This window comes from Populus nigra, chromosome 4, assembly GCF_951802175.1.
Source record: "Populus nigra chromosome 4, ddPopNigr1.1, whole genome shotgun sequence".
Classification (NCBI taxonomy): Eukaryota; Viridiplantae; Streptophyta; class Magnoliopsida; order Malpighiales; family Salicaceae; genus Populus; species Populus nigra.
In genome coordinates, this window is record NC_084855.1 from 14808492 (window position 1) to 14832589 (window position 24098).

Genomic DNA, 24098 nt, shown 5'->3' on the forward strand with positions numbered 1-24098 from the left:
TCTCAGACTCCTCCCCCACCACAATCAGCCTCAAAATCAAAGCCATTAAAAATCTCAGACTCGCCCCCCACCACAATCTGCCTCCCTCGTTACCTAAAACAAACAAACTAAAGAAGTGTTTTTTCTTTTGTTGAGATGGAAAATGAGCTTTTTCTCGGTAACCAAAAAACCCACGAACCCCAGCCCTTCATCACTCTCACCCAGTCTCTTTCAACCCCACTACTCTTCCATGAAATCCAAGATGAACCCACAACTCCTTCTCGTCCTCCCGGACCTTCAAATACCCGTTTCAAGAAACCCGGTACTCTTCACAGGAGCAAGACCGCGCCTGCAATGGTTGTCATGCGAGAATTTCAACCAACGAAGCCCCAAATTCCTAAACCACAATCAGAGTCTAACTCCATAATCAGGCAAGCCATTTTCTTGCTATCTTTGTATCTACTCCTTGGAGTTGTTATCTACTCTTTTAACACTGATCACTTCTCGGGCACGGAGACTCATCCGGTCGTTGATGCTTTATATTTCTGTATAGTCACTATGTGTACCATTGGTTATGGTGATATAGCTCCATTAACACCAGTGACAAAGGTCTTTGCGTGCGTGTTTGTGTTAGTTGGGTTTGGGTTTATAGACATCTTACTCAGTGGGCTTGTGAATTACGTTCTTGATTTGCAAGAAAGCATGATCTTGACTGGTATTGAAATGAGTAAAAATCGAAATCGAGAAGGATTTTCAGCTGCTGATTATATTATTGATGTTAAAAAGGGAAGGATGAGGATAAGATTGAAGGTTGGATTAGCACTTGGTGTGGTGATTCTGTGCATTGGAATAGGGACCTTGGTGCTGTACTTTCTGGAGGATCTTGATTGGATTGATTCGGTTTATTTGGCGGTCATGTCAGTTACAACTGTTGGGTACGGTGATAGGGCGTTTAAGACCTTGCCAGGAAGGTTGTTTGCAGCAATTTGGCTTTTGGTTTCGACATTGGCGGTAGCAAGAGCATTTCTTTATTTGGCAGAGGCTAGGATTGATAAGAGGCACAGGAGGATTTCCAATTGGGTGTTGCATAGAGATATTACCGTGGAGGATTTGCTTGCTGCGGATATGAACAATAATGGTTTCATTAGGTGCGGCTCTATTTTTATCTCTTGCTAACTTGTTTTATTGGATATGTTTAGCTCTTCTAGTTGGGAAAATTTGTTGAATTAATGATATGATAATTTGGGTAAAAAAAATCCTCAAAACCTTAACTAGGCTATGTTAATGTGTGATAAGATCAAATGCTGCTCTAGAAGATGGATATCAAAAGTTAATTAAACTCTTCTTTCCATTTCTGTGCTGACCATCCTTGGTTCGTACTCTCCTATTGTATTGATGCTAATTTTATAGAAGCAGATTCTAGTGAAAATGCCGGTGCGTTGCATTCCAAGACCTTGAAACACGGATCAAAAGCTCTTAAGATCTTAAAGTCTTCTTGTTTCGGAGTGAAGTTAACCTGGTTCTAACCTTGTAATAGTGAGTGATTGGCTCTTGAGTTGAGGACAGTATGTGATGGGCTGTACTTATTTGATGAAATAACTGCTCTCTTGGATTTGGAGGCCATTAAAGAGAGACAATCTGGTTTAGCGCATTCTATAACTTTTTCTTGCTTCTTTGCGAAAAAAGTGTTTTGCAACTTCAGCTAAAGATGAAGTGTTGAAAGACAATCATCCGTCATAGATTGCATAATCTCAGGAGATATGAAAGGTCCAATAGGTTTCCTACCGAACTGTAAAACAACATATGAGAGAAAATTTTGACTCCATTAGTATTTAAAGTTTATGGATTTAAACACGTCAGGTCACTCATTCGCTAGTTTTTTCTCAAATGGTAAGTTATATCCAAATAGTTGTAAGTTAAAGTATCAAGGCTCTTCATAGCTGCTCCAAGCCATCATATTATCTGGAACGTCCGTACATTGAGATAACTTATAAACTTTTTTTTTCCTTTTCCTTTTGTTGCTCTTGACCTATATCCTCACAGGAGATGTATTTGATCTTTTTTTTTAGTGGGTGGGTTTACGTAGGATTGTCTTTCTGTGAATAAGAACATGTAATCTAGCATTCCAGATAGAACTCAATTCGTTCTTCTTATTTTCCCAGCAAATGAGATAATGCGATCTATCAACCTAGGTAGAGCCTTAATTCATTTATTTTTGTGACTTTTTTTACAGTAAATCAGAATATGTAATTTACAAGCTAAAAGAGATGGGAAAGATAGGCGAGAAAGATGTATTACAGATCTGCAATCAATTCAGCAAGCTTGACCCAAACAACTTGGGAAAGATAACCTTGCCTGATCTCCTGGGGCATCGCTTGTGACAATTACACAGGTCAGTCTGTATTTTTTGTTCCACAGGAGCCGTTGGATCTGCCTTGTTATTCCGGGAAACACAGGGAAGGTAGATTTCTGGTAATCGAAGTTCACTGGTATATGTGTACATAAATCTTCATTAGTTGTGGCAGAAAATGCATTGCTTGCATGAAGCTGTTAAACAAGGAACTGTGTCCAGTCATCGAGAGTGTAGATATCCTGGTACTTTGATTCTTGAAACTGTAATGATCTCAGAATTGAAAATAATTAGAGAAAAAAATCAATAAATCAAGGCAATAAGTGGCCGCATCATGTACAATTTCTGATTAAGGGGTCGTCCCTTTGGGCTTATGGATGAGGCATGAACCTACCTTGAAATAAACAAGAAGTGGAATGAGAAGATGTCACAAACTGCTGGGAAGAAATATCACTCCGTAGTTATTACTTGTTACCATTACCAATTACTAAATATACAGGTGTTTTACTGTAGCTTCATCGTCCAACTTTTTTTTTCCTACCTTAATATTTTTTTTCTATATGCATCCATCTATGAACTGATTTATAACCAATTTGTTCATGATGAGAATAATTAAAATAAAGAGAACTAAAGTATAAAACACGGAGAAATATCATTCTCAATTTAAAATTTGGGAAAATTTTAATCTCTTCATTCCTTTAAAACTCATGTAATTTTTATGAATTCAATTTTATTTTCAACCCCTCAGTCTGGAAGAGAAAAAAAAAGTCTACGGGTTTTGGTGAGAAGAAAGAAAGTTGTTGGGTGACACTAATATTAATCTTGGTGTTAAATGGATCATATTTGATAAGAATTTGGTGATGATTGTTTTGAACCTTGATTGAGGTTGAGATAGAAAATTTTTACCCTGTTTAATTTTGTGCTTTTAGACTTTATTTATTTGTTTTGTTTTTAAGTTAATCCATTGGTTTTTTATATTCTAAGGGTGTTTATGGTGTTTTTAAATGAAAATGAATTGAAAACTTGGTTTTTAGTGCAAAAACAAATGTGTTTTGATTTTCTAGCCATTACAATGATGGTTGAGTTATGAGTAATTGTTTTTTTTAAATGGAAAAAACAAAATAAAGGTTTAAGACATGCGTGAACCCTTACAAAAATATTAATTCCCTTTACAAAAATTTTTAAAAAAATTAAGGACTTGAATGCACGACGGCATGATCTTGAGCTTTTTTTTAAAAGGTTTAGATCCATATGTCTGGCTTTTTTTATCACTTTTATTAGCTTTTAATTTTTTAATCTTTATTTTATTCTTTAATTTTTTTAAAAAAATTGTTATGATAAATTTTGGTAAAAAAATAAATTTTAAAAAACAAAATTATAAAACCTAGTGTAATTCATGGCCTATATCATAAATTTAATAGGTAAAACCATATAAACTGGGTTCATACAATATATTTTGGATCGATATTTTTTTCAAGTTATATTAATAAAAGTTTTAAACATAATTTTTTTTAAAATTGATCTTTATTATATGTTTCATATATATTTTCGTAAGTTTTAAACATAATAAAAAAATTTATTATTTTTAATTTTATCCTTTAATAATTTTTTTTTTATTATTATTTTAAGATTCCAAGAAGGAAAAAAGAAAAGGCTCCAACAATTAGCGGCTTGGAATGTAGAAACTTTTATCTTGGACGGTACTGGTAGCGTCGGTGAACTGAATCTCCAGGAACACTTGAGCCCAAACAAGAACCGTTGCTAACTTTCGATCCACCGGGTAAAGAAAGACTTGAGAAGACAAAAGGTGCTGTTTGTTGTAAGTAGAGGTGATATTTTTTATTTGGTTTAGTTTTTATAAAAAAATAATTAAATTAAAAAAATTTTTGAAAAAAAACCAAAACCGGATCAAATCGACCGGTTTCGGTTTAGTTTGGTTTTTTAGGAAAAAAACCGGTTTGGCTAGGTTTTTTCAGTTTAGGTTCGGTTCGGTTTGATTTTTTCAGTTTTTTGCTTATAAAACCGAAAATGAACCGAACCTGCAGGTTTTTTCAAAGTTTTAATCAGTTTAATCGATTTTTTTTTTCAATTCGGTTTTTTCAGTTATTTTTTTTTCAATTTTCTCAGTTTTTTAGTTTTTTTACTCAGCCCTAGTTGTAAAGGGTTTGGAGACTTCTTTTTGAATTCACTATGTTTTATTGTTTCTCCTGTCCTAATTCTTTTTACTGATATAAATTATCAAGAATATATGAAATTAATTATAGCTTGTTTTAATAGAAATTTATTTTAGAGAATTACATTTGGCTATTTTATACAGTATTCTTATTAAAAAAAAAGGTAAAATGTTCGGTTGAGCTTTTTGTCGGAGTGCATCAATGCCCGAATATGTACCTGCCTGCATTGACATATTTACATGAACAACACATCGCCCTTGTAATTGAAGCATCGTTTACAAACGGTATCTTGCATGTCTTGTTTAAAATCCAGGCAATCGCACTGGATTCTGAAACTCCTTAAATACAAATTAAAATTTAAAGATCATTTATAAGCCAATAATCAATGTATAATTCTAAGTTCGATTCGTAAAAAATATGTTTGAAATTAAGTCTCGTTTCATAAAACTATACTCTGATTTCATGTTAAATAATCCAACAAAATAAAAAAAAAATGCAAGAATAATAATAAAAAAGAAGACCAGGGTTTCATTGATACTGCATAATGTAATCACTATAATCTAAAAAAATAAATTTAATCTAAATATAAAGAAATTATATATAGACTAAACTAAAAAAAAATAAAAATATTATTTTATTTTTAATAAATAAAATAAAATAACTATATATTTTTTAATATCTATTCCAGAGATGAAATGATTCTTTTTAGTTCATGAGAATTTATCTAGATGAGAGTATCTCCAACATGTTTTTATATTTTTCATGTTGCTTGTTTTGATGAGTTGATTTTAAAAAATTTTCAATAACAAATTGAGAATTTATTGATAAAATTTATTTAATTAAAGATTAAAAGAATTATGTGTATTATGCGCCTTTTCACACTCAATTTCTATAATCATCAAACTAAACTTGTTGGATTCCTATCCAAAGTATTTTTGTTTTTTTGATTCACGTGGGGTGTTCGGGCCAGCTTGCGCGCACCACGACTATTCTTCACAGCCCACTGGACATCCTGCAAGCCCAGGGACAGGTTAGACATCGCGGGGGTGACAGGCGTGTACATAGAGGGTCGAACCTGGAAAGGAGGGCGGAACAAGTCACACGGTTAACCACAACAGTTAGTCCCTCAAGTGCTATCCAAAGTATATTTTAATGTTTAAGGTGGTAGTGGATATTTTTAATTTATTTTTTTTAATTTATTTTTAACATTATTAAATTAAAATAATTCAAAAAAAGAAGAAAAAGAAGAAGAAGAAGAAGAAGCGTTGACAGTTCAGAATGAGCCCCCCCAAGTTATAGTAGCTAGCAAGAGTTTCCCTCGTCCTGTCTTTCCATTAATAGATTAATATGCTCGAGACAGACAGGCCCATCATCATGTGCTAGGTTACACGTATCTGTTGCAGTCATGGCAGGCTAAACATGTACCTGTTCCAGCATGGATTGCGAAAATGGATTAATTTTCTCAACGAAAATGATCACACTCAAGAAATCCAGGCATTCAAAAAGCTTGAATGATTCAATAGCAAGCAAACAAACAAACCTGTCTTCTTGCCAGCGTTCAGGAATTGTTTCGCTGATGCCTTCAGAAATACACCAACAAATAATCATCACCGTCTACTTGCATCTACTTGCATTATAGATGTACATGTGTTTGAAAGTGAGTTTTAATTTGTTTTTTTTTGTTAAATTATTATTATTATTATTATTATTTAGTGTTTTTAAGTTTTTATAATCTGGTAATATTAAAAATAATTTTTTTTTAATATTTTTTCAAAAACAAACACCTTAGAAAATTACCATAACCACGTTCTCTATCTATTACAAACGGCCATCACTATCTCCTTGGAAATCCAGCCCCACCGACCGTCGGCAGGGTAAAGGAAACTGATGCCAGTGGGAACATAAGCCAATGGATGACATTTTCAGTGACTGATTTATTTTCCTTTCTGGGAGAAATAAGTCGTGCTAATTATTTACGTGACAGGAAAAACGACGATAAAAGCCAACCCCGTGTGTACGCGGACAGGAAAGGGCCGGCCAATTCTAACGCGACTGCTAGTCTTGGACGCACTCGGCAGTTGTTTTGCTTGCAAATAAAACCACCACCAGCTCCGCCATTTTTCAAAGCATCCACCCACCTTTTATTCCTTTCGAAGGCTTTGTTAGGGTGCCCGTGACGGTGAAAGCGTTTTTTTTTTTAAAAAAAAAATATTTCTTTATTCCTTCAAATTTATTAAACGATCCAAAATTTCTTAAAATCTCCTTTACCCCTTTCTTTTTTATTCTCTTGTTTGCCCTATTTTCCACAAAAAGAACAGCGCGGCTGTTGAACTTCTCCTCCTTTTCAGGCCGTATCCAGTCCCTGTTTAGTCTTAAAACCCCCACTGGTAACCAGCTAGTGTGTGGTGGGCCCCCCCACACCCAACCAATCCATAAGTACTTGCTTCTAACATAAGCCAACCAAACGACAAAACTACTTTTTAAAAAAGATAAGAAAAATGCAAATTCCCTACCCTCTACTGTTATTCTTGAAAAAAGAAAAGAAAAGAAAAACATTCTTGGGGGCTGTGCATGCTGTCAACAGAAAAGAGAAAAAGCAACTGGTGACCGACTCCCAACCGCCCGTTTTGTACTGCTATGTGTTTTAAAGGTTTTTTTATATTTTAAAATATATTAAAATAATATTTTTTTTATTTTTTAAAATTTATTTTTAATATTAATACATCAAAATAATATAAAAATATAAAAAACTTAATTTCAAATAAAAAAATAAAATAAAATTTTAATTTTTAAAATACAAAAATAAACCAGCTCTGAATTAAATATAATTAAAAATCTAGCCAACAAATTATGAGAACATATTCTAATCCTAACCGAAAGTGTTTAGGAATATAGTTATGGTTGCTTTTAAAATAATTTTTGTTTATAAATATATCAAAATAATATTTTTATTTATTTTTTAAAAGTTTTTTTAATGTTAGTATATCAAAATGATTTTATAATATAAAAAATAATTTAAATTTTAGCAAAAATCTAAAACTGGGCAGAATCTACTCTAACATATTAAAAAAAAGATCTTAGGATAGGAAAAAAAAAAAGAAGAAGAAATTGTGTTAAAATAAGTTAAAGATGACAAATCAAACTAACTGGTGTATGGTATAATACATAAGTGATTTATACAATCATGGCGCTAAATGTTATCGGCGTTAGCAGTAAGATTTTCTAATACGATGACTCTGTTTCCATGGCTTTACTAATAATTAAACAACTATATGTTTTTTATTTTGACCGCATGAATGGCTAGCATGGTTTTGCGACAACATGAACTTCGTTATCTCCAGTCACTTCTTTCGCACTATAGGATCATATAGGAAATGACCACCATGACCTGCTGGCTCAGACCCCATCTAATACTAGTGTATAAATAACGACAGTTAGCTCTGTTTCTAAGGCAGAGATCACCCATCTGGGAATGGCCATGGAAACCCATTTGCGTGTTGTGTTTTTCTTGGTAAATGTGGTTGTGCTGGGTGTTTCTGGCGCAGGAGGAGAAACAGCTGTTGGAGACCCGGGAATGAGAAGGGATGGTTTGAGAGTGGCCTTTGAAGCTTGGAATTTCTGCAATGAAGTTGGCCAAGAAGCTCCTGGCATGGGTAGCCCCAGAGCAGCTGATTGCTTTGACCTCTCAAGTAAGAACAAGCACCGTAGAAGGAAACACGCAGTATTGAAGAGTGGGTTTTCTTTATTACTATTCCTTTTCAATTATTGAGTTCTTTATTGCCAAAATCAACATCTAAATCTTTGTCGTTGCTCAAGTGGGCGTGTTTACTCGTAGCTTCTATTCATTTGAAGGAAATGTTCATTACCATCATGGTTTTTCTTTTAATTTTCTTTAATCTAGCTTTTATACATAAACACACACAAAAATCAGTTCTTTTTCATGCTGTATTTAACTCTTTATCTGTTGCACTCAACTGTCTCCCACTGTTTCTGTTATATGCATGCTAATTCTTTGTTATAAATGAGGCAGGTTCTTTTCTGAAACACAAGGTAAGTGAAGCTGATAACAAACTCGGGGTAGGACAGCCTTTCCCAGGTTTGGCCCCAGGAGCCATAAACAATACCGACCTTTATGCAATGCAGAAGGAGCTATACCTGGGTTCATTATGTCAAGTTGAGGATACCCCGAATCCATGGCAGTTTTGGATGGTCATGCTTAAAAATGGAAACTATGACACAACTTCCGGTTTGTGTCCAAGGAATGGGAAAAAGGCCCCTCCTTTTAGTCCAGGAAGGTTTCCTTGTTTTGGAAAGGGTTGTATGAATCAACCCATGTTGTATCATCAGCAGACTAAGCTTTCGGATGGTGGTATAATGAGAGGAAGTTTCAATGGGACATATGATTTGGGTTCTGACATTGGAAGTGGACTTGATGGAATCTCTTTTTATGAAGTGGTTTGGGAAAAAACAGTTAGTAATGGAAGCTGGGTCTTTAGCCACAAGCTCAAGACTTCAAAGAAGTACCCATGGCTGATGCTGTACCTCAGAGCTGATGCAACTACAGGATTTTCTGGAGGGTATCACTATGACACAAGAGGAATGCTCAAAATTGTAAGTAGAAACTGTTTGAAATATTTTTTCCTCCTCAATTTCAAAGCAAATCCCAGTCATCTTCACAGATTAAAACTAAGCTGCACTAGCAAATACGTATGAGTTCGCCTTTCTATATTCAGTTATTCATTACTTAGTAAAGAAAAGAAAACGGGAGAAGGTACTCTGGTGTGTCTTGATGATGAAGGTGTATTCTTGTGACTTGGCAGATAGAGATTTGTTTAGTTTCTTGTTAATGAAAATTGGTATTTGTTTTATTTCTTGTTTATTAAAATTGATCACTGTGTCATAGGAAACAATCAATGATTGGACAGCTTAATTACCTACCCGGAATATTAAATCAGGGTATCAAAATAATTTTGGTTAGCTGTCTCTGTCCTTTACAGCCATTTTGGAACTCGGTTATTCATCTGATATTTTACTATTTTCAAGCTCATATCTAACAAAATGGTCAAAATCCAGTTGATTCTTAATCCATATTGTAAACTTCTACTGGGATTTGTCCACCTAGTACTGTTTCTATAGGCCTTGAAAGATTTGGTGGAGGTCACGGGCCTTGTAATCTTTTTATAATCATAGGACACGAGAAGCTTCGGCCATTTGGACATGGTTGCAAGTGCATACTTCCTTTACTTAACAAGTCTTGTGATGGATGGCACCACCGGTCTTGAGGTTGCAGGTTTGATTAGGCAGACAAAAGGAACTGATACGTGGTAAATTTGGAGACTTTTTCCTATCCTTGTTCGGTAAGCTCTTAAATATACGTGTCAGTATACAAAAGAGCACATGCTTACTCATGAAGATATTGATTGTGTGTTTTGTGTTTGCTCTGATACTAATTCATGTAAAATGAAACTACATGATAAAAATACTAAATCAGTTTGCCTGGAGTCAGATCAGTATGAAGTATGAACCACAGTAGAGTAATAATTACACCAGTCCTGTTTTTTGTGTAATTGTCCTCCTGAAATTGGTAACAAGTTAGCTGTCTTTCAGCTTCCAGAGTCACCTAATTTCAAGGTCAGAGTGACTTTGGATGTGAAACAAGGGGGAGGACCCAAGAGCCAGTTCTATTTGATAGATATCGGGAGCTGTTGGAAGAACAATGGTGCTCCATGCGATGGAGATGTGCTTACCGACATAACCAGATATAGTGAGATGATTATCAATCCTGAAACTCCAGCTTGGTGCAGTCCCACAAATCTAGGAAACTGCCCACCATATCACATTACTCCAAACAACACAAAAATTTACAGAAATGATACAGCTAACTTCCCGTATGGGGCGTATCACTACTACTGTGCTCCAGAGAATGCTCAATTTTTAGAGAAACCTGTCAGCACTTGTGATCCCTACAGCAATCCTCAGGCACAAGAGCTAGTTCAGTTGCTGCCTCATCCTATATGGGCTGACTATGGCTATCCCACAAAACAAGGGGATGGTTGGGTTGGGGATGCCAGAACTTGGGAGCTTGATGTGGGTGGGCTAGCAAGTAGACTTTACTTCTATCAGGTCAGTAGTCAAACAACCTCTTTTAGGTGTCAATGCTATAAAAGTGATGAACAACCAGATAGTCACCATTTTAGTTCTTTCACTGCAGGATCCAGGTACCCCCCCTGCTAGAAGAATATGGAGATCCATCGACATGGGTACTGAGATTTTTGTTAGCGACAAAGATGAAGTAGCGGAGTGGACTATTAGTGATTTTGATGTTACTTTCACATAATTTGGTGTTCAAAATTCTTTTTTCTTTCAGAAAAATCCCTTTCGAGATTAAGAGGGGAAAGGTGTAAAGGCATCATCTGCTACAATGATAATTTAGAAAGCTGGGATTGGATCGAGTAGCCAAAAAAACCCGTAAGGGCCTGGCATTCTTGTGCTGTGAGGCACATCAGCGCATCCAATTGTATCCCGAAACATCAATTAATGTGAAAGAAATATGAACTGTGTCAATTTTACTGCATCTCTCCAGTATTTTGTTTCCAGTATAGAAGACATCTTCTTCTCATTCAATGATGCGTGATCTACGGATCTACCCACCAGGAAAGAAAAGCAACTATGCTGATTTCCTAGACTGCTCGGACAATAATTTCCTAGAGTGCGAAACCGGTCTTACCATGTGGTCATTTTAATTGTGGGACACGTGTCATTCTAATTTGGACCTAGGTGGATTGGTCATACCATGTGGTTGACCTAACTCGGTACCAAACTGGTCAGAACAACACAACAGAGAAATTTCACGGGAGCTCAAGCCAGGTTCAAGTGCTATATTCTTACGTGGCTTGGACTGCATTAATTCTTTACAGCTAGCATAATAAAATAATAATAATAATTAATGGCTGCACCTGTTTTTTTTCATTCTCAGTTTGTTGCATTTTTAAAATATTTTAAAAAAATTTAAATTTTTTTATTTATTTTAAATTAATATTTTTAGTATTTTCTAATCATTTTAATATGTTAATGTCAAAAATAATTTTTTAAAAATAAAATAATTTATTTTAATATATTTTCAAGTAAAAAATATTATAAAAAACAATTATAATCACATTTTAAGCATTATCCTAAGGTTAAATGTATGCCTTCACTTAGTTAACTTTTAATTAATATGTCGGAATATAAAAAACAGAGATGATATTTTTGGTTTTGAAAATATATAAATTTATTTTATAATTATTATAAAAATATACTTATTTTATATCACAGTTCATATTTTTTCAATTATATATATATATATATATATATATATATATATATATATATATATTCAAGATATTAACCAATTACAACCTTGTTATATACACACCAAGCTGTCAAAAAGTGTTTTGCAGCCTGAACAAACACGTATGACAAATAGTTAAATACACGATTCCTGTGGTGTCGGTTAAAGTAAAACTAACAATGGAGGAACATTGGGATAAGTTTAGTGTAAAACAAAAAACATAAATAAATAAATAAATAAAGAGACTCAGTGTTTGATTGTATACACAGACACATTATTTTGCTACAATAAAATTTCAATCTTGCCCTTCCAACAAAAAACCGTTGGACTAGCTACCGGGAGCTGGAAAAGTTCTTTTCACAAGCTTCATTGATTATTGTCGGATTATTAGGGGCACATAGATCTTTTTAACTTTTTTAATACTATAAAAATGATTAAATTACCATTAAAAACAAGATTTAATTAATTGAAGTTTGGGAATGTTTTAATGTTTTTCACCTTTTCAAATCACAATAAAATTACTAAATTACTCTCAAAAATTAAAAAAAAATTAATTGACATTCAAGAGCTTTTTTATATTTTTATCTTGCTTTTTATTTGTTATAATCAAGTTAATTAGAGGTAATTTGATATTTTAATAAATATAAATATTATAAAAAGTAGTTACTGCATGTATTGCAAGCGTCGACACGTGGGTTGTGGTCACGCTCTTTGAGTGACGTGTTTGACATCTCTTAATGGTCAAAAGCTGGCTTCTGGACCAACGTTAGAATCGTCTCCGTGGCCTCTTCATCCATGGGAGGCGCATGTTGTCAATGAACCTCTAATTTGACGCTAATGACCTTTTCTATTCTTTCTTTATTTTCTCTTTCTTTCTCGATTTTCATATTTGACCCTTTAAATTTTCACTGCAGCCCTTCAATTTGTTTTTTTCTTTATATTTGGTCAGGTTCTTTTAATTACTATTAGTTTTATTTGAAATAATTTATAAAATTAGAATTTTTTTCAATTTCATCCACTAATTTTTCATGTCATATTTTGTCTTCATTCTTTTGATTATTATTTTTTTTATTTGAGATAATTTTTAAAAATATTTTTTTTAGATTTCATCCTTCTTTGGGTTTTTTTTATCAGATTTGATTCCTGTTTTTTTTAATTGTTATTTTTTTTTACTTTGGTAATTTTTTTAAATTGATATTTTTTTTTCAAGTTTCATCCTTTAATATTAAATTGATTGGTAATTGAGTTTCTTCATTAAATCTAGGATTTCACGAGTTACAAGTTTGAAAAATTAACCAAAGTTTAGAAATTTTTTCCGGTTTAGCTCTGTGTTCTTTTTCTCTTTTTCTTAAGCTTGTTTTTTTTTTTCTAGTTTTATCATTTGACATTTATTTAATTGGAGAATGAAATTTATTAAATTTTTTATTTACTTTCTATAAGATTTTTTATTAAGTTTGAAAATGACATTAGTTTATCTCGACTCTTTTTATTTATTATTCTTTGTTAAATTTAGCTTTTTTAATAAATTTTGTTTTTGAATAAAATAAAATTAATTAATTAAATATAAGTATGAGATACTCACTTTTGGATATTTTATTTAGTTTGCTTTCGGGGTCGTTGCTGTGACAATACGTGCAGCTTCTGTTGGTGTCGTCATGCAATTTTTTGCATTGGTGTTAAAATCATCTCGGTGAGCTCTTTCTAATGATGGAGTGGTGTCCACAACGAAACGATAATGAGTCTCCAACATGCTTTTCTTTCTTCTCCTCTCAAGTTTAATATTGATAGCTCATTTTTTATAATTAGTTATTGTAAATATATATCTATATATATATATATATATTTTATTCATTGTTAATATATATTTTTAATCATGTTATTAAATTAACTTAGCATATTAAACTTATTCAATTCAATGATTTGAGTTTTTATTTTTTAATCATCTTATTTAATATTGAATGTTTTCTATATTAAAAAAAAAATTAATCCGGCCGCGGCACAGTGCTGATTACCTTTGCAGTAGATTGTAAATTTCATGTATGGCTGCATAATTAGTATGGGCTGACACATTAAGGAATTATTTTTGCCGAATTGAGGATGGCATGGCCTAAATTATTGCATCTGGAGTGGGAGTGGAACAAGAAGTCCTGACTGATCTGCATTCAACCAGGCCTACAATTAGGATACACGGCCCAACTCTGAGATTGCACTCTCCAGCCCATTAAACCGACAATAGGCCCACATGTAAAGCCCAAAAACAATGAAAGCGAGGAGTGAATTTGTCTTTTTTTATATAGGTCAGCCACTCTTTTTTATGGTAATTTGCGTTTTCATCCAACTCTCGGTACTTTTGAGAATTTTGACAGAGAGAGAGAGAGGAGAGAGATCCCTAAAAGTCCAAAACCTAACCTCGAAATTTCCAATCAATCCAAAACCACAATTTTATTTCAATTCACCTCCTTCACCATCAAAACCCAAAACCCACCTTAATTCAAACCCTAAACCCCCCTCCCCCCCCAAATCTTAAATCTAGGGTTTCTTTTTTCTTCTTCAATGGAGTAAAAGCTAGGGTTTTTGGCCTTGTCTTGCAATTTCAGCACCTGGGTCAGTTTGTTTCCCTCTCTTTTCTTTTGATTGTTTTTCTATCAAAGTTATTCTATTTTCGTACTACATTGTTGTCATATGTTGAATTTAGGTTTGCTCCTGCGTTCAATTTTTTATATTTCATAATTTGCAAGAAAGAAAGCTTTTTATTTTTTTGTAATTAAAAATTGCTTAGCATGCTTACTGTTTGAACCTGCTGAATAGTCCCGTGACTGCGTACAAAGGATATCAATTGTCAAGATTTGTGTATTTCAAATTTTATAATTTGTTACAGCTAGCTATGTCTTGTTTAGAACTGGATTTCCATTGATTAATTTATTTATTTTTTAATTCTTTTCTGGACAGATTATTTGTTTTGGTCTTGTTGAATTCCGGCAAAGAATTGGAAAAGAGTGATGAGTAACCCTATTGTGATATGTCAATCTGGTGGGAAGTTTACCACTGCTAGTGATGGTTCCTTGTCATATGTTGGTGGAGATGCCCATGCTATTAGTGTAAGTCGTGAGACTAAATTTGATGATTTGAGGTCGGAGATGGCTGATATGTGGAAGTATGGAGCTGATTCAATGACCGTCAAGTACTTTCTGCCCAATAACATGCGGACTCTGATCACGATTTCGAGTGACAAAGACCTTCAACGATTCCTTGATTTTCATGGAAACTCAGTGACTGTGGATGTTTTTGTCATTAAGAATGAGAACTCAACAGCTTTAGCCTCAGTTATGCCTAGTACAACTGGAGCCCTGATTACAACTCCACGTAAAAGGTAATTTGCATATCTTCTTAAAATGTGGAAGAGGAAGGTTTATGTTGCTTTCCTCTGTTGAATGGATCACCTGGCTTCTGATGGTATTCTTAAAATGTTGGCGAGGGTCTGATCTTTGATTTGAACTGTAATGAGATGCTGCTGACCATGTGGATATAATTGTTTCCGAACTGATGTAATTGTCATACTTGTGTTTTATTTCATGTTAATGTATGATTGGTCTTGCAGGGCCAGCAAGAAGAGATTGGTCCAACAAGAGACCCCTCTCAATGTTACGCCTGTTGCTGCCGCTCCCGCTCCCGCTCCTGCTTTTCTTGCTTCTGCTCCTGCTTCTGAGAATGCTGGGCGATTCAACACCTTGGCTGCAGCTGCTGGTGAAATTGAGAGTGTTGGACAGCTGAAACGTGTTAAGTTATGGGAGAATTGCATCACTGGTCTTCACCAGCAGTTTAATAATGTCCGTGAAGTCCGTGATGCTTTACGCAAGTATTCCATTGCTCAGGGATTCACAGTCAAGTTTAAGAAAAATGATAGTATGCGTGTAAGTGCCAAGTGTAGTGTTGATGGCTGCCCTTGGAGGATTTTTGCATCAAGGTTGTCTACCACACACTTATTCCGAATTAAGAGGCTGAATGAAATACATACATGTGGAGCTGGTACTGGTACAGATAGTCATCCTCGAGCCTCAAAGAAAGTAGTGGAAGGTATTGTCAAAGAAAAGTTGCATGATAGTCCTAATGTCAAACCCAAGGAAATTGCTAATCAAATTCAGCAGGAATTTGGAATTGAATTGAGATATTCACAGGTTCGACGTTGGATGGAGGCTGCCACAGAGGAGATTCAGGGTTCATACAGAGAGGCCTACAATCAATTACCATGGTTGTGCGAGAAGATTGTAGAGACAAATCCGGGTACTGCTGTCTCTCTTAACACCAGGGAGGACCTGGGTTTTCATCGTCTATTTGTTGCCTTTCATGCTTCACTACATGGTTTTCAGAGTGGTTGTCGCCCCTTGCTTTTCCTTGATACTATGAGCCTGCAATCAAAATATCAGTCAGAATTGCTGACTGCAGCAGCAGTGGATGGAAATTATGGTATTTTCCCTGTTGCTTTTGCTATTGTGGATGTGGTGAATGGTGATAACTGGCATTGGTTTTTGGTACAGTTGAAATCTGCACTTCCGACACTTCAGCCAATAACATTTGTGGCAGATAGACAGATGGCACTAGGACAGTCAATTTCTGTGGTTTTTGAGAATTCTTACCATGCTTATTGCCTTCGCTATCTGGCAGAAGAGTTGAAGAGAGATCTTAAGGGTCCATGCATTCATGAAATTATTGGTGTCATCGTTGGACATCTTTACGATGCTGCATATGCTCCTACACTTGATGCATTTAGAAAGTGCATCGAAAGCATCAAGAGTATTTCACCTGAAGCTTATGAATGGATTTTGCAAAGTGAGCCCGTGCACTGGGCAAACTCATTTTTCGAAGGTGCAAGGTACAACCATATAACATCAGGCATTGCTGAGTCATTTTATAGTTGGTTAACTGAGCTCACGGCATTACCAGTAACAAAGATTATTGATACGATTCGCCATAAATTGATGGAGCTAATTTACACTCGAAAGGTGGATTCAGATCAGTGGATTACAAGATTAACTCCATCTGTGGAGGATAAATTGCAGAAAGAGATTCTCAAGGCACAGTCTCTTCAAGTTATGTTTTCACCCAGTAACACTTTTGAGGTGCAAGATTTTTTGGGTGCAGCTAATGTTGTTAACATAGATGCCTGGGACTGCAGTTGCAGGGAATGGCAACTTAATGGTTTCCCGTGTTCGCATGCTGTGGCGGTGCTTCAACACATTGGTAGGGATGTATATGATTACTGCTCCAAATTTTATACAACTGAAGCTTATCGCTTAACATATTCTGAATCAATAAAGCCTGTTCCAACAGTGGATAAGCCTGCACCTCAAGAATTGTCAGAGGTTCAGGTACTTCCTTCCCCTCTTCGTCGAATCTCTGGCTCTCCCAAAAAGAGAAGAATTCGGTCAAGAGGAGTGGTTAAAAGGCCACTGCATTGCAGCAGGTGCAAAGGAGAAGGCCACAATAAAGTATCATGCACTGTGGCCTATTAGATGCATATTTCTAGAGCTGTACCTTAAATTCATTAAGCACATGTCAGATAGATCGATATCAGGCTGCCTGTTTAGTTTTAGGGATAGGTTAGACGGGAAAGGAGGTTGAACTCTGATGCAAGTGTGACTTTTAAGGGTTTGTATCGGATTATGCAATGCTTTGATTTTAGTGTGGCATTTGTTCTGCTCTCTTGATTTCGATGGTAAATCCATGTTTTTTCTGCCTTCTGGTTTCCGTGGGAGCAAATCAGAATCTACATTTTACTCCATTGGCAGGACGACAAGTCTGCAACCTGCACATGACATGGTTATCTTCGCGGACCTAATTTCAGTTTTATAAAATCAAATATCTGTTCACCAGTGAAGGATCTTGGAGATTTCGGTTGTTAGAAGTAACTCTATTAATATTTCCAATCAAGTCCCCTATAAAATAATTGTTTATGAATATGATAGCGGAATTTGTATAAAGAAGATAGTAAAGAGTTACATTTTTGTTTTTTTTTTTTAAAATAATTGCATGTGATAATCAGTATAATTAAGAATGGTTTAATTACTTTTGTTAATGACTTGAGTTTCAGAAGTACAAAAAAGAGTGCAGTACGCATTACACTTTAAAAAATGCCCTGGAAATCCTAATCTGATTAGTACTGAAAGGAGGCAGTACAGGGTTAGCTAGTCCAAGTAGAACTGGTAGTACATGTCTGTACTATAATGCTTTGCCTTGTTGACTTATAAAAGCCCCATGGACAGCATGGTCCCAAATCACCCAAGGGGAAGCGTGTTCCAAAACTTTGTTGTAAGCTATTTTTTCAAGGAGAAGGCTGAGGCTTTGAGAGGTTAATTTTGGTGGCAGTAGCTGGCATGGTATGGAAGCACAATGAAAGGTGAAGGTACGTAAACAGGGATCGTGGGGAGAGGGAGCAGAGACATATGAAGACGGGGAACAGGCAGAGCATGGATGGAGCTACTAACAGAAGTACTTGTTTTGGCTCTACCCATGCACTGCCTCTTCCCTGGCTTGTGGCTCTTCTTTTTCTCCTCCCTTCTTTTGTTTCCATAAACTTCTTTTTTTTTTTTTCCGTCACTTAATTTAGAACTGTGATAAGCGATATATAGTAGCAGCAGCTGCACTTTATTCAACAAGAAGAAAAAAAATCGTCCTGGTACTGACCATTAGTGATTTATGACATCATTGTATTAAATGCTATTTATTTGTTTCTCTTTTTAGCCCTAATCTTTCTGCAGAGAAAATAATCCATATGATCGAAATAACAAATGTATGTAGGAAGCCTTTTTCGCTTCCACCGTAGTGAGTTCAGCACCATCGATCAGAGGCTTCATTGCTAGGGACAGATTTGTACAACTATTCCTTCTTTGTTTACGTCCAAACAACAAATCAATGGTGATATCAAATTTTGAGTCTCCAGGCAGATGAAACTGCTACATTTTGACGATTTTATATATCATAAGAATAGAGTATCATGTGGTTCCTTTTATGTATTTGAATCACTGAGATAATGTAAAGCTTGTTGTTATCTTTGGCCGATGGTAAATTCGCCCATGAGGATATGAATATGGTCACTTGCTGCAGTCAGAACAATTTTCCAGGGACAAACGTCCTTTGAGGACAGCTCCTCTAGGCATGAAGCTCGAGATAAAAAAAAAAAAAATGGGTTGAATTGTTTATTCCCATTTTCTGCCGGCCCTTGTAACATTATAGATCAAAACGTTGCCATATGAGCTGCCAGGAAAAACCAAGGCATTGATCAATAGCAATGGAGATCTTTGTTTGGACACTAAAAAGCTTAGAATCAACTTCTCAGTGCAGGCGAGAATTCCTTGTAACCTCCTGATAATATGATGATCGTGATGTTGGTATCGTCTGATATATCGACTCCCCTCCTTGAAGAACATCAACTTGACAAAGCATCAATATTTTACTTCTTATTTCCTCAAAAGGATTGTAATTTCAAGTTTTACCATGACTATCGGGGGCCTCAAGGGCATTGTTACAGAACAATTTTCATGCTCTCACAGTGTACTTTTGCTTCAACATAACATTGTGCTGCGACAAATGCAGGGATGTCAACCGTTCGCTTTTTTGGACCTAGTCCGTTCCCCTTGCACATGGCTGTTTAATGTGCAGAGCACATTGTACTTTTCTGAATATTTATTTCACAAGCTCCTCGCTTTCTTCATAAACTAGACTTGGTGATAAACAAAAGTTGGTGTGGTGTATGGAATCCTCACAACATTTCTTTAGTCAGACATCTTGATCACATTGTGCTGGTAAAGGAGCCTCAGGTGGTCAACATGAGACAAGTCCAAGATGGTTCTGGCCAGTTGTGAAATCCTAAGCACTTAAACCATTGGTAATAAACAGCAAAAGAACAAGTGGGATGGTTGACTGTCGGGCTAAGACTTGGAATTCAAAAAAGGAAAAGGAAAGATGGAAGGCAAAGATCGGAAGATTAACACTTCTGATCCACATTTCATTGGCACCTTCTGATTTACAAAGGACAGATATTTATTGTACCTTACAAACTACGAACAAAGCTTAAGAATTGATACTCCTACCACCATCAATTATGTTCCTGACTTGCAATCTTCCTGAGCAGTAGCTCAACAGGAATAGTTCTGCTCTGATGAATTGTTTGCCAACCCTACCAATCAATCTATGTCCAGTCGTATCAGCAACCTGGATACGAAGATATAGCAAAGTTCAGGAACAACAAAAGAAAAAAGACATTCGAGCAAACTGAAATCTAACTGCCAAAGGAGTAAAAATCTCTTTCTTGTTGGAACTCAAAAAGCTACTGGCAAGGAGAATTTTTAACCTGTCTGAAATAAAATAAATCATGATACCAGGCTGGCTCCAATCACTGGTACATTACATGCAGCCTATTCAAGCTAAAATGGTAAATCTATTGAGACAAAGACGTTAATTTACTTTGTGCTCTCCACGTTTAATTTTTTTTTATTACAAGTGATTTTACACCTAGTTTACTCAAGGCTTGCCGTATGTTGAGTGTATGTTGACTGAGGAATAGTGGATTGCTACTCGCGACCAAGATATGCTGTATTGATCGTTTTCGTTAGACTGGAAATAAAAATGCATCAGCCAGAAATCACTGCATAATTAGACAGCCGAAAGGTATAAACCTGATGCATTTTTCGGGAGGAATTGGCTGGCCCTATTGGGACACTGTTTTCTCAATGGCCTGAGAAAGATTTTGTCAAAGAAACCAAAACAAGGATGACAGGCAGACCGTAGAAAAAAGTGGAAAGACCTAAAGATTTTCTATGTTATCTGGCCCTTGATTGATCAGACTGGCAATATTGGATTCACATGGTAGACCAAACGATTAAAATGAGTGTCTGAAATTCTGAACGGAAATGAAAAGGAATTTTCAAGATAATAAATAGGTGCCTTTTAAAAGCGAGAAGGTTTTTTTTATCAAATGTCAGCCAGAGGATTACTCGTCCTGTGAATTGAATGCGTTTTAGTGACCTGAGAACCTGGAATGGATATGAAGATAAATATTTTTAGAAGAATTAAATGAAGCTGTTCTGATTATCTACAGCAGGCATGGAGCATCATGATGAGAGCCAGAATATGTTAATGAAAACACTTCAACACGGACAAAAAGAAGAAGGAAGAAGAACCAGAACAGGAAAAGAAAATTTTTAAAAGCAAAAGAAGTGAGCTAAAGCAAATCCAATTCATCAACTAAAGCTTAATACATACTTGTGATCTTCATCTGTCCAACATACAGATTGAGAGCAGTCAACTTGAACACAAGGCTGGGCTTCTCCAACAAGTGTGTGATCCAATTTACCAGACTCTATACCCTGCAAATCCTGTAAAAGGATCACATAATGTTTTTGCACATCCTCTTCACTCTTCCTCCCTCCAACCATGGCTGCAACCACCTTCCATCTATCTGGGTCTTCTTCATCAACCACAGCCAAAGCCATCTCAAACAGCTTGTTTTCTTCCCAGCTCCACCCATACAAAACTTTTGGTAAATCATCCATGTCACTCGAACACAAGTGGCCGAACAAAAACAAAACAATCACCCTTTCAGTTCTGATCACCTCTGACACCTGCTTAGATTTTTCCAGAAAACAAGGAAGACCCAGTTGGTCATTCACATTATAGTATTCATCGAAAGAAGCTTGACAGAATTATGTCTGGTAGCTTGTTTGATTCTGTTTCAGATTCCAACTCCCCCTCAGTTCTAGGGTTGTGTCAGTTATTGCTTGTTATGAACTTCAACAGCTTCTCCCTTTGTTTTCTTTTAGGAAGGGATCTGTATTTGTGTCAGAGACAAATGGCCCTGCGAAGTCAAGGTCCATGCGTCAGCAATATTTAAAACAAAGAGTGATAAACTCAACATGGATTACAAGAAAATAATATCAATCCTTCCGGTCCAAATCAGGAAACCAATAATCAGAAGGGACAAAGCGTGACACATCATCAACCATTCTCAGAAATAGAATCTGATTAATTACTTTTATTTTTAGCATTGGAATCCGATTGTTGTCAGATCCGGAACTGCAGGCATCACAAGAAACTCTCTCTCTCTCTCTCTCTCTCTCTGTTAATCAATTTGATATCAAATTCACTAAACCAATAGTGGAAATGGACAGGCAGATTTCATCTTAAGCCAATCAGAACATGTTCACATGATCCAAATCTCTACCTTGCAAGTAAAGAAAGAGACTTTTGTGGCTTGGATTGCATATTAGCTGGGGTTTTTTCTACATCTCCAAGCATTCACAATTGGTCATTTTCATGGACTTTTTTATGTGGGAAGAAAGAAATGGTAGCTGGTTGTTAAAGAATTGAATCAACGAGTAAAAAGGAAATGATATCTTTATTTATTCTTTGAATGGAACCGGCGGTGAGTAGAAAACCAATCCAGACCTCTTCTACTGCCTCTCTCTCTCTCTCTCTCATTAAGGTTCCTAGAATGAGGAAGCCTTTTTATGATAGGTATGTTCACTTGTCTCCTTCAGTCCTAACAGTTTTGGACCCAAGGGATTGCACCATATCCGTGGTCTTCGCTTCTAAGTTTCTATTGTATTACTCTGCGCTCATTTTTTTTAATATAAAAAGATATCTGTATGCTACTAACATGCATATTCTCTGGTAGAATTAAATATAAATTACATGGGAGTTGATTTGAAATAATTTGGTTAATTTGATTAATCTAAAAATAATTTGAAAAATTATTAAAAATATAATTTAATTAAAATAATTTAAGACGACATGTTTTTAAAAACATATTGAGATGAAAAAATACTAGATCGACCTGGCTTAACCTATCAAATACACGACCCGTATTATGAGACTGAGATAACCTTATAGTTAACAAATCAAAACAAGATGTGAAACTCAATTTCCAATTAAACCAATATTGAAGGTTGAAATTGAAAAAATAAATTCAATTAAAAAAAGAGATCAAAAAAACAAACAACTTTAGTTACCTGTCAAATCTACAAACCAGGCCATATGATTGGGATAAACTCTATAGAAAATAAATAAAAACAAACTCAATTCCCATTCAATCCATTGTTGAAGGACAAATTGTGTTTTTAAAAAATATCAATTAAAAAAACAAAATAAAAAACTCGAGTCAATACGGGTTAACCAGTCAAACTTGTGATCCCTGATGAGACCAGAATGATTTCATAGGAAGCAAAAAAAAATACGAAGCTTAATTCCAAATTAATCAAATGTTGAAAGATAGAATTGAAAAAAAAAATCAAAATAAAAAAGAATAAAAAAAACCTGATTTAACTCGTGAATCAGGATAAACAATCCCAGTGTTGAAAGATGAAATAAAAAAAATAACTCGAGTCAACCCGGGTTAACTCGTCAAACCCGTGACCCAAGTCAACCAAATGACCCCTTATAAAAATCAAAATGAAAAAAAAATATATGAAGCCTAGTTCTAAATCAACTAGATATTGATATTGAAGGATGAAATTAAAAAAATAAAAAAAATTGGCATGAGTTAACTTGTCAAAGTCGTTATCCAAATCATAAGATCGAGATAACCTTATAGAAAGTAAACAAAAAAATAATCTGAGTCAACCCAGGTTAACCTGTCAAACTTGCGACTAAGGTCATGAGACTATCATAACCTATAGAAAGTAAATCAAAATAAATTATGAAACTCAATTTTCAATAAACTCATTGTTGAAGGTTAAAATTGAAAAAACAATTCAATATGAAAACAAGACACAACAAAACGATCTCAGTTTACACGGGTTAACTCACAAAACATGTGACATAAGTCATAAAATCAAGATAACCTCATAAAAAGTAAATCAAAATAAATCATGAAGTCTAATTCATAATCAGTTCGATGCTGAAAGATGAAATTGAAAAAATATCCATTAAAAAAAAGATAAAAAAATTGTATTACCTGAGTCATGAGACTGAGATAACCTCATAGAAAGCAAACCAAAATAAATTATGAAGTCTAATTCTCAATCCACTCAATGTTGAAGGATGAAATTGAAAAAAAAATATCAAAAAAAAGACAAAAAAAACTTGAATCAACTAAATTAACCCGCCAAACTCATGACACGGGTTATGAGACTAAGCTAACCACGTATAAAGCAAACTACTATAAATCATGAATCTTAATCTCCAATAAACTAAATGTTAAAGTATAAAATTAGGGAAAAAAATATAGATTAAAAAAAACCCAAAACAAAAAATACACTATTGAAATGAATAG

The 24098-nt window shown here is 35.0% G+C and overlaps 4 protein-coding genes across 6 annotated transcripts; 3 read left to right on the forward strand and 1 right to left on the reverse strand.

Moving 5' to 3' along the window:
- Positions 1–2841, forward strand: LOC133691414 (two-pore potassium channel 5-like). The gene is made up of 2 exons (XM_062111907.1): positions 1–1127; positions 2213–2841. Exons 1-2 carry the CDS (start codon positions 136–138, stop codon positions 2358–2360), a joined length of 1140 nt encoding a protein of 379 aa, XP_061967891.1. The 5' UTR covers positions 1–135; the 3' UTR covers positions 2361–2841.
- Positions 2842–7800: 4959 nt separating this feature from the next.
- On the forward strand, positions 7801–11077 carry LOC133692409 (uncharacterized). 2 transcript variants are annotated; one of them, XM_062113322.1, is made up of 4 exons: positions 7801–8192; positions 8534–9114; positions 10111–10626; positions 10715–11077. In XM_062113322.1, exons 1-4 carry the CDS (start codon positions 7976–7978, stop codon positions 10838–10840), a joined length of 1440 nt encoding a protein of 479 aa, XP_061969306.1. In that variant the 5' UTR covers positions 7801–7975; the 3' UTR covers positions 10841–11077. The 2 variants fall into 2 exon arrangements, with proteins under 2 accessions (XP_061969306.1, XP_061969305.1); XM_062113321.1 differs by having other exon boundaries at positions 7803–8234.
- Positions 11078–14172: 3095 nt separating this feature from the next.
- LOC133691806 (uncharacterized) lies at positions 14173–19545 on the forward strand. The gene is made up of 3 exons (XM_062112399.1): positions 14173–14437; positions 14783–15203; positions 15432–19545. The coding sequence occupies exons 2-3, from the start codon at positions 14833–14835 to the stop codon at positions 17341–17343; spliced, it is 2283 nt and encodes a 760-aa protein (XP_061968383.1). The 5' UTR covers positions 14173–14437; positions 14783–14832; the 3' UTR covers positions 17344–19545.
- Positions 19546–19793: 248 nt separating this feature from the next.
- On the reverse strand, positions 19794–22264 carry LOC133691807 (protein RADIALIS-like 4). 2 transcript variants are annotated; one of them, XM_062112401.1, is made up of 3 exons: positions 22050–22264; positions 21092–21683; positions 19794–20041 (listed from the first exon to the last, which is right to left on the reverse strand). In XM_062112401.1, the coding sequence occupies exons 2-3, from the start codon at positions 21379–21381 to the stop codon at positions 20014–20016; spliced, it is 318 nt and encodes a 105-aa protein (XP_061968385.1). In that variant the 5' UTR covers positions 21382–21683; positions 22050–22264; the 3' UTR covers positions 19794–20013. The 2 variants fall into 2 exon arrangements, with proteins under 2 accessions (XP_061968385.1, XP_061968384.1); XM_062112400.1 differs by lacking the exon at positions 22050–22264 and adding an exon at positions 21859–22004.
- Between the last annotated feature and the right edge of the window lie 1834 nt (positions 22265–24098).